Source organism: Azolla caroliniana, unplaced genomic scaffold (assembly GCF_043228905.1).
Source record: "Azolla caroliniana isolate FFs.n. ecotype wild unplaced genomic scaffold, voAzoCaro1.0.p SCAF_31, whole genome shotgun sequence".
Lineage (NCBI taxonomy): Eukaryota > Viridiplantae > Streptophyta > Polypodiopsida > Salviniales > Salviniaceae > Azolla > Azolla caroliniana.
In genome coordinates this window covers 325,685-336,882 of record NW_028230466.1, presented here as the reverse complement: position 1 = coordinate 336,882, position 11,198 = coordinate 325,685, and the positions used below count along the sequence as shown (strand labels likewise).

Sequence of the window (11,198 nt, the reverse complement as noted above, 5' to 3'; positions counted from 1 at the left end):
AGATACTTCCTCTGGCTTCTCGGTCTTTGCGGTACGAATCCTCCTGTCTTTTTCGGTCTATCCTGCAAGGCCTTCTTCTTAATGCATCCCTGTTATTGAATGAATGTAAGATCGCTTGAAAATTAGATGGATAAGTTGTTACCTTTGTGGTTTTTGTGATAAGGATCTATCTTCTCAGTATTGTTACCGCTGGAATCTTCAAATGAGAAGATCACGGGAAAAGAGTGACCTTGTCACATGTAAGATCAATGGAAAAGTTTATTTGCATGCAGTTCTTTGTAGTAAGGATCCTTACCGTCCAAAATGTGAGGTAACATAAAATGTGTAGGTTCCTCTGGGTCTTGTGATCTTTCTGGTAAGCTCCCAGCTTCTTCCTTTTGATTCTTACGAAATGCCGTAAAGTGGATGTGGACATTCCACTTTTCTGCTCTTTGTGGTAATCTATGACCTTGCTGATGCTTGGGTTCGTTGGAAAAACCTTATTTGAATTGATCTTATGCAGAAGTTATGAAACAATTCGCTGAACTCTTATGTGTTTTGGATCATTTTCAACGTAACTTGGTTGATTTCCTAGTTGAGCTTCCAAATCATTCAACACTGCAATTGTTGATTGTGGGAGTGTAATTTTCCCATGTGACAATGAGTTGAAGAGTTTCTTATGATGTGATTGTTATCCATTAACATAAAGGTGCATTCCTACCAGTTTGCTATCTCCAACAGATAGCCTACCTCTGCTGAATGTGGTAAACCTAGGCGTCAGTTGGAGGGCATGGCCAAAGGTTAATGTTGTGGTATGGCGATAAAGAGTTTTTGCATAGTGATGCCATGTAGTAGTTTGATGCATTGTTAAGTAATTGGATTTGAGAGGAAATGTTTATGCAGAGAATACTGCATTGGTGGTCTTCCATCTGCGAATCCGATCTAATTATACCAAAAACATGGAGAGAATTCGTTACTTTAAATCAAGTAACGTCGTACAGATGGAGATGGTTTATAATTCTCCCTCTTGTTTTTTTCACACCAGAACATACTTGCCACAAGATTCAAGGCCCGAAACACATCCTTATATTATATAAGATCTACATATCTATTAGGTACACTGTGGTAAGAAAAAGTATAACCTTCAATACATACAGGTCCTAGATGGTCATAATGGAGTTGCAGCTGCAGCATATGCCAAAGAAAATTTATTGAAGGATGTGATGGGTGCTCTTCCTCCTAATCTTAGCAGAGAAGAATGGTTATCAATATTACCAAGGGCATTAGTTGCTGGTTTTGTCAAAACAGACGAGGAGTTTCGATGCAAAGGTTGGACAATATAATTTTAGATTGCAGTCAAAATTGATTTAATTCTTCTGTCGGTAACATCATATTATTGAATATCAGAACAACAATCCGGGACAACAGTTACATTGGTTATAGTAGATGGGTGGACAATTACTGTTGCATGTGTAGGAGATTCACGTTGTATCATGGACTCTCAATGCGGTGCTATATCCACACTGACAATTGATCACAGACTGGAAGAAAATGTGGAAGAGTAAGTTTTTTATTTTGTCTTGCAAAATTAGCATCTGTTCAGCGAATAGCTGAATTCTTTCACGAACTTAATACTTTAGATCTGATGATGTGTGTGTATTGCCATAGAAGGGGTAGAGTTACAGCAAGTGGAGGTGAAGTAAGGAGGCTGAGCCTGGCTGGTGGCGTTGAGGTTAAGATGTTTGTCCAAGTTAGTTTGTATTTTAAATGGCGTTGTAACAAGATTGGTAAGTGTTTCCGATTTCGATCCAAGCTTGCTTTCATATTGCAGATTGGTCCTTTGAGGTGCTGGCCTGGTGGCCTATGCCTCTCAAGATCTATTGGTGACATAGATGTTGGTGAATTCATTGTTCCCATACCCCATGTCAAACAAGTAAAGGTGAGGAGTTGTTCCCACGGAAACGTGATTCTTTAAATATTTTTAATTTGAAGGTTTCTTTTGGGTTAGTGAAATTTGATTCTTATATTTTGGCATCCTCTTAGATATATCTATGTTAAAACCACTTGAGAATACCCTATATGATCTGAAAATTGATAAGCAATCCTATTTCTGTCTTCTTCTAGCTTTCTAGTGCTGGTGGTCGACTCATTATTGCTTCAGATGGTGTTTGGGATGCCTTGAGTAGTGAAAGGGTAGCAAAATGTTCTCGTGGTTTGCCCGCTGAACTTGCAGCAAAGCAAATTGTTAAGGTTTGTAGTCCATTGCCACATTTTCTGTATGCATCCTCGTACACATAAGAGTACAGTGTTGGAAATTGACTTATGAAGTGTAAAAATAATAATGCTTCATATTTGAGACAGAATGAACATTGCTGTAATCTGGATTTGTTTTTTCTGTGGATACAACAATAACATTTGAAGCTCTTACAATATTTACTTCTTGCCATTTGATATATCTGAGGATACTACTCTTCGAAAACATCATATATTGGTGGGATACGATTGCCTCTAGTCTTGGTGATCTGGCAAATGTTTATATGGGGAGAGAATGGTAGATTCTTGATTTCTTTTTTACCAACAACATAGACTATACTAGAAAATAAATTGTACATATTCAGGGTGAGAAACTCTTGTAATGAAAAGCGTTGAAATGAGATCAAATCCTAAATTGGTTAACTGCAGATCCTAGAATGACAAGAAACCTTTTCAGATTTTAGTTCCTTTCAAGAAACACTAAACGAAACTAAAATTCAGTAACCAATTTCGGACATTGGTATCTGAGATGTCAGAGATTGTTTTTTCTCATGTTTCAGAAGATGATTTTGTGTGATTATAAGAAACTGTGCTGCAGACTTAATTGGTACAGATTAGACACCCTTGAAAATGATAAAAATAAAAAAACCTCACTAGGGAAGTATATAAAGATAGAGAAATTCAAGGAATCAGCCTTCTAGACAAGGATATAAAGACGTAGGAAATTAAGAAATGGGTATATGCCTGCCTGCCTGCCTGCATGTGGACGATCTGTAGATATGTTACCATGCTTTTGAGAATTACACCTCAATTTGAAAGTGTTACAATAGCTGAACCAGTGTATCATATTGCAGATGAGTGGCCTCTCAATTTCGATTTTGTATTTCTGCAGGAAGCCTTAAAAGCCAGAGGACTTTGGGATGACACAACATGTCTTGTAGTGGACATTATGCCACCAAAGCTTCCTTTAACTGTACCTGTTGTTCCTAAGAAGCAAAGCAAAATCAAGAGCTTTCTCTTTGGGAAAAGTCGCGGACAAGAATCCAAAAACAAGGCACCTATTAAACCCATTGAGATTAGCTGTGGACTTGCTGAGGAGCTCTTTGAGCAAGGGTCTGGTTTTTTGACAAGCAGGTGAGAACTAAGTTTTCCATAATTCACAAGATGCCTCTCTAAGGTCTGCAAAATCCCTGTGACTTTAATCTTGTAAGAAACTCTTAAATCAACATGTGATGATGTATATCCTAATAACAAGACCGTGGGAGTATTAGCTCAGATAAACCGATGATTAAACCCTAATTACTAAAACTATCAACAGAAAAAGATGTAGAATACAAACCGATAAGATTAAGCATCAGTTTGCAGGATATTGGGAATTGTGGCAAATAAGAGTATAATAGCTTTTGGGGATTATGGTGAACTTGTTAGATTCTGCTCATTCACAAAAGGTTTAGACCCTTATCGTTCGCTTATTTATTCAGGCTTGGAATGGATGTCTCTACCTCCACAACAGCAGGATTGTTTCACTGTGCAGTTTGTCAAATAGATATAACACCATGTGAAGGCATATCCGTGCATGCAGGAGCTTTCTTCTCCATGAATGAGAAGCCATGGGAGGGTCCATTCTTATGCCTAAGGTGTAAGGTGAAGAAAGATGATATGGACAGAGCAAGAGAGCCAATATGACATGATTTTCTCATGGTCATTTCAATACACACGGATACAGATTATATATCCAGCTTGACACTAACTAATTGTAAGTAGCACCTAACTCAACCCCCTATTTGTATCTTGGAAGCATTTTTTCCTTGTTTGTATATATATCCTAAGAAATAATATCTGGTTTTAACAACATTGAATTTGTAAAGCAACTGAGCTCCTGTTGTGTCCACGCAAGAAACAAAAAGCTTTTGAATTGTTTATATAGTCATTGAAGTGTAAGAGTTATGATCTGCACGATTTTAGAATCTTCGGATATGTCAGAAACTGGGACTTGTTGAAAGAGGACCTTAATTTGAAGTTTATTTTTCAGTTTTGATTGTGATTTTTCTGAGTTTTGCAATCATTTCCTGCATTCTCTACTTTTCACACCTCACTTCCCTCTCCATCATCAATGATATCATTTCATGGAATTTATCAGAAAACTGAAAAGTATTAGTTACTTAATAACAAAATCAGAAGTTATAAATCCTAAATCTAGCAATTTGTTTGAATGAACAAACTCTTTCATTTGTTTAGAGTGAACACACATTAAATATAAATACTTTTAGTGAAACACAAAGATAAGCATAAACTTTTTTCCAGGATGGAAATGAGTAGTATGGATTCATATATGCATGTAGCCTGTACAATCTCGTGTGGCCAGAATAGTTTCTGCATATATAATATTTGAATTTGTTTTGTCAATGTAAGGCTAGTGACAAGAGTGTTAGCTGCCCCTCAACTAGCAGCATTTAGTACAATAATGGTAGTCCAAATCATCGAAAAGCTGAAGTGATCAAGACACATTGAAATCGATGGGAAAGCAATTGCATTACAATAATTGGTTTTGGAACCAAGGTAAATAATTTTGAGAGCCAGGTTTCGGGTTCTGTTATGGAAATTTCTCCTTCACAACCAACTTTAACTTGCTTTAGCTTATACCTAAGATGGTCCTGTGAACCCACAACTTGGAAAGTTACGGATACGATGTCAAACATAGCATCATTTCTCAAGGGCTTTTATAATGGTTTCAAATATTGGGGAAAATTGTGCGCATTTGGATGTTTGTGCAAGTTGTAAACCAGAAAATAAGTAGCAAGGTCTTACTAACTCATGCACATTATAAACTTTGAAAAAGTCAAGCATGGGAAAGGAATGAAGTGAGTTCCAGTAGTAGAAGCCCAATTGTGAATTAGTATGTTTTCTTGGACAAGAATGCACTGCAATTTGTATTACATTTGAGATTTGATGTTCAAGAAGTATGATGAAGGGCCAATGCTGTGCACTTAGACTAGAAAATAACTAGGTTTCAAGGTGTTCATTCAAGTAGTAATAAACAAATATACTAGTTATTATGGACATAGATCTATAGTGGTACTTTGCCACTATATGTATTTGAAACATCCATAAAACTCTGTGGTTTATTTGTATCACTGAGTAGTCAATGGGCATGAGGGTTGACAATTTGCGAAGCAAAATTGCAATGGTATTGACAAACTTAAGGTATATGCATAAATCGAAATTGTAGTAAGATGTGTGTTAAATCCTAAATGGTTGAATGTAATGCTCTACAGTGTACATCTTAGAATAGAAGTGTCATCATTAAAGTTGTAACTTGTAGCCATTTTTTTCCTAGGAATCATCTAATGTTGAAGTTGGCTGACAATTCTAATTATTTAATGATATTAGCCTTTAGATCATTTTAACTCATGATGTCACAAAAGCTACTTGTTTTAAAATAACTTCGGGTCTAGATCATTGGGTTCTCATTATACGTATACATATCCACTACATCGCTTTTAGAATCTAACTATAGATGAGAGAAATTTTTTGTATAGTGGAGTGGACGTCTTTCTTTGAAATATCTAGTAACATCGTATGAGTTTTGTTCATATGTGCACGCAATGTAATGACTTTGAGATATATCATTCATATGTTTCAAAAAGTTTGAAGTGTGTCTCCACATTGACATTGATGTCTTGGGCTCAGAATTCATATATTCCCCAAGGGAATACATGAATTCGTACCTCAATTATTGACATGCATCATATTCGCACATTAGTTTGTAATGTGGACAAACATCTATTATCACAATTGATGTGTATCCCATGATGCATTCTTGGGTTTATAAAGAAGAGATGATTCATGCATGCATCAAAGATCATTATGAATACATGTAAACATGATACATGACCTTGGATGATTCGTATCACTATAGTGAAGAGAAGATACCCACTTTGTTTTTTGGCAAAATGAAGCGAAAAGCACGTGTCACGCATACTTCTAAGCACATATTATTTAGGTAATTGAAGAAAACCTAAAATTTGTGTTGTTTTTAAAAACTAAATTCCTTTGTTTGCAATGTAGGTGTGGATGCAGAGAGGGATCAACAATTGGACAAGGTCAACAAAGTGGACGATCTTTTTGACATTATCACTTGATCAAAGACCTTTTTCTATCTAGTGGGCTTCACATTTATATTCTTATTTCATGTTTATTTATCAACATTCAATGCAATAGAGTAAATGTTCGTGTATTGGCAGCCTTACCATGATAAAATCATAAAAATGTGGGACTCCTTATTGTGGGCCACAATTCAAGTCCTACGAAGGCTTCATTCACATAATTGCTGAAACTATACAATGCGACAAGATGATGATCATGTAAAGTGACCACTTGAGTGAAATTCCACACAAGATCTTGATGCAAACAAAAAAAAGGAAGCAATGGAAACCACCGACATAGAAATATGCTTAATACATGCTTAAATGGCATGTGAATTTTATCATCATTTTGTGTGAACAAATATGTAGGAGGACAAGTGCTAACATGATCTCGAAGGATGATCAATTACAAGCCAACATTTTTCTTCCTCATGAGGAGCCATAGTCTAAGTAAAATGAAGCATTCATTCTAATGGAGGTTGCTATGGAAACAACTCTAGTTTCTCATCTGGCATGAGATGGGTTATAGGAAGAACAAGGAAGATCAATCATGCACTCACATGATCTTCAAAAGGATTGAAATTAACATTGAAATCCATGTACATACATATCCAATGAATGCATTTCAATCTACATATCCATAATGTTTTCCAAACACTAATGAAGAAGGGAGAAGAATTATATGATGATAAGTTATCTCTTTACAAAATAATTATACACATATCAATATAAAACTTTCAAAGTCTAGGTTTTAATCCATGCACAAATTATACAAGAGAAAAAGAGAAAAGAAAAAATTGATGTCAAATATTACAAGAGAGGGGAAAAAAAAATTAAATAAAAACCCAAAGGTCTCTCAATGAGGTCTCACCATTTGTGAGAAGACAGCACTCATGCTAATATCCTCTGTGTCATCATCATCATCATCATCATCATGGTCAACCCTATGGTTCTCTTCTTCCTCATCAAGCCTAGGCAGCACTACATTATTGGTATGGCCCTCCTCATTGTCTATGCTTGTGGACATGGCCCCTAGGAGTGACCTATCTTGAAGCTGCAAGGCATACTCAAGGCTCCACAAGACTTGACCCATGGTGGGCCTACTAGCCCCATCCTCAGCCAAACACTTCTCAGCAGTTTTCCCAAATATGTCCAATGAATCCCTACATATATTCCCAGCTAAGTTTGGGTCCATAACATCCTCCAACATGCCTTTCCTTTGCCAATGCATCGCCCACTCCGCCATGTTCACTTGCTCCCTCGGGAGGGTCGGGTTGATTGCCGGCCGAGCACATATCACCTCCATGAGGACCACCCCGAACGAATACACGTCCGACTTGTCGGTCAGTTGTTGCCTCCGGAAATACTCGGGGTCGAGGTACCCGAAGCTCCCCTTCACCGCAGTGCTCACATGCGATTGGTCGAGGTCGGGACCCGTCTTTGACAGCCCGAAATCCGACACTTTGGCCACCAAGTTCTCATCCAAGAGAATGTTGGTCGTCTTCACGTCTCGGTGGATTATACATCGCATCGCTCCCGTGTGAAGATAATGAAGGCCTCGTGCTGCGCCCACACATATCTCTAGCCTTTGTTTCCACGAGAGAGGAGGCAAGCTCGTGCCGTAGAGATGGCTTCTCAAGGGCCCATTGGCCATGAACTCATAGACCAATACCATCTCATGATTCTCATTGCAATACCCTATCAATGACACAAGGTGCCGGTGCCGAAGCTTCGAGAGCATGTCAATCTCTGTTTGGAACTCCATGATGCCTTGTTCAGACCTTGGGTTGCCTCTCTTTATGGCCACTTTCGTACCGTCATCGAGGTGTGCTTGGTACACCTTTCCGAACCCGCCCACACCAATGACTAGGGCCTCGTCAAAGTTCCGGGTGGCCTCGAGAATCTCGGCGAACGTAAACACTCTCCCGGCCATGGTGGATGGTGCCGAGGACGCGTAACTTCCGGCTACGGTCGCTTTGCTTACCACGCTAGCCGAATGTCCCTCGTGCATTAATGTTAGGGGAACCCATGTAGAAACAGGTTGCTTCACAACCTTGGCTCTTTGCCGGCAACATAAGCACACGATGGCCATCACGAGTGCGAAAGCGGCCATGGCACCACCAACCGCACCCCCTACGATCGGTGCTAGAGGGGTTTTAGAATTCGTGTGCGAAGACCCCATCAAATGTTCCGAAACCCCATCCAAACTCCCCTCCGAATTGCTTAGTTTCCACACCTCGATACCATTCACGATCGCTTCGGTGAAGATGTTGGAGCCCACATTTGGAGGAGGTCCCGCTTGAACCCGAAGATTCGAAGAATCTTCGGCCACTGGCACCGTGAAATCCATGTGTATTGCCACATATTCTTGATACATTTGCCCTAAATCAAGCTGGCTGTAGGCACTCTGGTTTTGCAAGTAAAGATTGAAATACCTCTTACCTCCGGTGCTATACTGCAGCTCGCACAGATGGAACCTTACGACATAGGTGAAGTTCGGCTCAACCTCGAGATCCCATGAGAGGTTGAACCCGACCGAAGCCGTCTCTTGCGGGTTCTCGATTTGCAACGCGGTGCTATACACGATGGGAGGGGCGATCTGCGCATCTGATCCCGATTGGGTATACAAGATCGAATCGAGGGTGGAATTGATTTCCGAGACACCGAGGTTCGAGTCGAGGTAGCTCTCATTGGGGAGCCAGGTCCGGTAAAGGCCCGAAGTGTCGTTGGTCGGGGTGACTAGGGGGCCGCCGACATTGATCCTATACATGGTCTCTATAGCCATGGAGGAGGGTCCGATGGGGGCAAGGGAATTGGACCCAAGCATGTAGGGATCGTCGGGGATGAGCTCGGGTGGGGCCGAGATGAATTCGATCGCATTGATGAATGCGTAGGCATCGGGCCCTCCCGAGGGTATGAAGGTGAGGAGAAAGGGGGAAGAGGATATGTTGAGGGTATACTCCTTGAAGAAGAAGCCGGTGTAGTTGCCTAGGTAGCTAGGGCTAGGGATGAGTTTGGCCGAGGAGGAGGCCGGGTTGAAGTTGTGGAGGAGCGTGTATTGGGACGAGCCCGACACGGCCAAAACCGAGAACGTGGCCGCGGCCTCGGTGAAATTGCGGTACGAGAATGAGTAGAAATAGAGGCGGAGCCAATGCGGGCCGGGGGAGGCGACCGCGAAGCTATAGCTCTCGGTCCGGGTGAAAATCCGGGATGAGTTTAGTAGCGGGATCGGGCTACCAACAATGGAAGCTTCGATCGAAGAAGAAGAAGAAGAATCTGATGAGAGAAGGTTAGCATAGGTTGTGTCTGCTTGCCATAGCCTATTGTCTAGGGTTAAATTGGCTTGCCCCCCACCACACTTGATAAGGTAGTTATCAATGGGTGTATAGCTGCTGCTGCTGCTGCTGCTGCCAGAGGAGGAGGCAGCAGAGGCTGGATCTGCAGCTAGGAACAGAGTGAAGGGAAAGCAACAGCAGCATAATGAGAAGAAAGAGAAGAAGAAGAAGAAGGAGGAGGAGGAGATGGGGAGCAGGTTTTGTTTCATCACCATATCCATTATATCAAAGCTCCACATGAGGGAGGAGGGGCCATTTTGTTTTCCTTTCTTTTCTTTTCTTTTCTTTTCTTTTCTTTTCTTTTTTAGTGAGGGGTGTGTGTGTGTGTGTGTGCAGGAGGAGGAGGAGGAGGAGGAGGAGGAGAGGGAAAAAAAATGGGTTCAGCAAGAGCAGGGGAAGGAAGAAACAGGGGAAGAGAGAGAGAGAGAGAGAGAGAGAGAGAGAGAGAGAGAGTCTAGTGAGACAATTCCCCTCTCTCTCTCTCTCTCAGAAACAGGGGAAGAGAGAGAGTCTTGTGAGAGAATGCCCCTCACTCTCTCTGAGAAACAGGGGAAGAGAGAGAGTCTTGTGAGAGAAAGCCCCCCCCCCTCCCTCTCACTCTCAGAACAGGGGAAGAGAGAGAGAGTCTAGTGAGAGAATGGCCCTCACTCTCTATGAGAAACAAGGGAAGAGAGAGAGTCTAGTGAGAGAATGCCCCCCTCTCACTATCAGAAACAGGGGAAGAGAGAGAGAGTCTAGTGAGAGAATGCCCTTCACTCTCTCAGAGAAACAGGGGAAGAGAGAGAGAGAGAGAGAGAGAGAGTCTTGTGAGAGAATGCCCCCCTCTCTCTGTCTGTGAGAAACAGGGGAAGAGAGAGAGAGTCTAGTGAGAGAATGGCCTCTCTGTTTCACACACAAAGGGGGGTAGATGAGAGGGTTGATATAAGGGGGGAATACTACTTAGAGAGAGAGAGAGAGTGTGTGTGTGTGTGTGATAGAGAGAGAATGACTTAGCTGGCGCGGAGCTGGGTAGTAGCTACATACATTGATAGAGAGAGATAGAGATAGCTAGAGAGAGAGAGAGAGAGAGAGAGATAGGGTTGATATAAGTTGAAGATAAGCTCTAGAGTGTGAGGGGGCAAAAAAACATGAATGAAGCTAAATGTAGCCTCTCATCATTCTAAGCCTTCGCTCTTCCTTCTTCCACAACCACTACTTAAAGTAAGAAGAGATAGAGAGAGAAAGAGATAGATAGATAGAGAGGGTTGATATAAGTTGAAGATAAGCTCTGGTGTGTGAGGTAGCTTGGTAAAAAAACATGAATGAAGCTAAATGTATCGTCCCGCTCCCTCGCACGTATGGTGCTCCTCGTCTCGTCCCGCTCGACTGGCATTTGGGCGACTGCATCTTTCATTTGGCAGTTTGGGCTGTTCGCTAGCTCCTGGGACTTTTTAAGCTTAGTTGTCAAGAAATTGTCATTGTTTACTTTAGGTCACAACGTTGTGGT

The 11,198-nt window shown here is 41.1% G+C and overlaps 2 protein-coding genes across 2 annotated transcripts; one reads left to right on the top strand and one right to left on the bottom strand.

Annotated features, from left to right (window-relative positions):
* The first annotated feature begins 6 nt into the window (after positions 1 to 6).
* Positions 7 to 4,152, top strand: LOC147849582 (putative protein phosphatase 2C 3). Its single transcript, XM_087337360.1, has 8 exons — positions 7 to 31; positions 1,137 to 1,308; positions 1,387 to 1,540; positions 1,648 to 1,711; positions 1,811 to 1,918; positions 2,104 to 2,229; positions 3,125 to 3,366; positions 3,714 to 4,152. The coding sequence occupies exons 2-8, from the start codon at positions 1,203 to 1,205 to the stop codon at positions 3,916 to 3,918; spliced, it is 1,005 nt and encodes a 334-aa protein (XP_087193486.1). The 5' UTR covers positions 7 to 31; positions 1,137 to 1,202; the 3' UTR covers positions 3,919 to 4,152.
* A 3,002-nt stretch (positions 4,153 to 7,154) lies between these two features.
* LOC147849581 (receptor-like protein kinase HERK 1) lies at positions 7,155 to 9,975 on the bottom strand. Its single transcript, XM_087337359.1, has one exon. It carries the CDS (start codon positions 9,949 to 9,951, stop codon positions 7,234 to 7,236), a length of 2,718 nt encoding a protein of 905 aa, XP_087193485.1. The 5' UTR covers positions 9,952 to 9,975; the 3' UTR covers positions 7,155 to 7,233.
* Between the last annotated feature and the right edge of the window lie 1,223 nt (positions 9,976 to 11,198).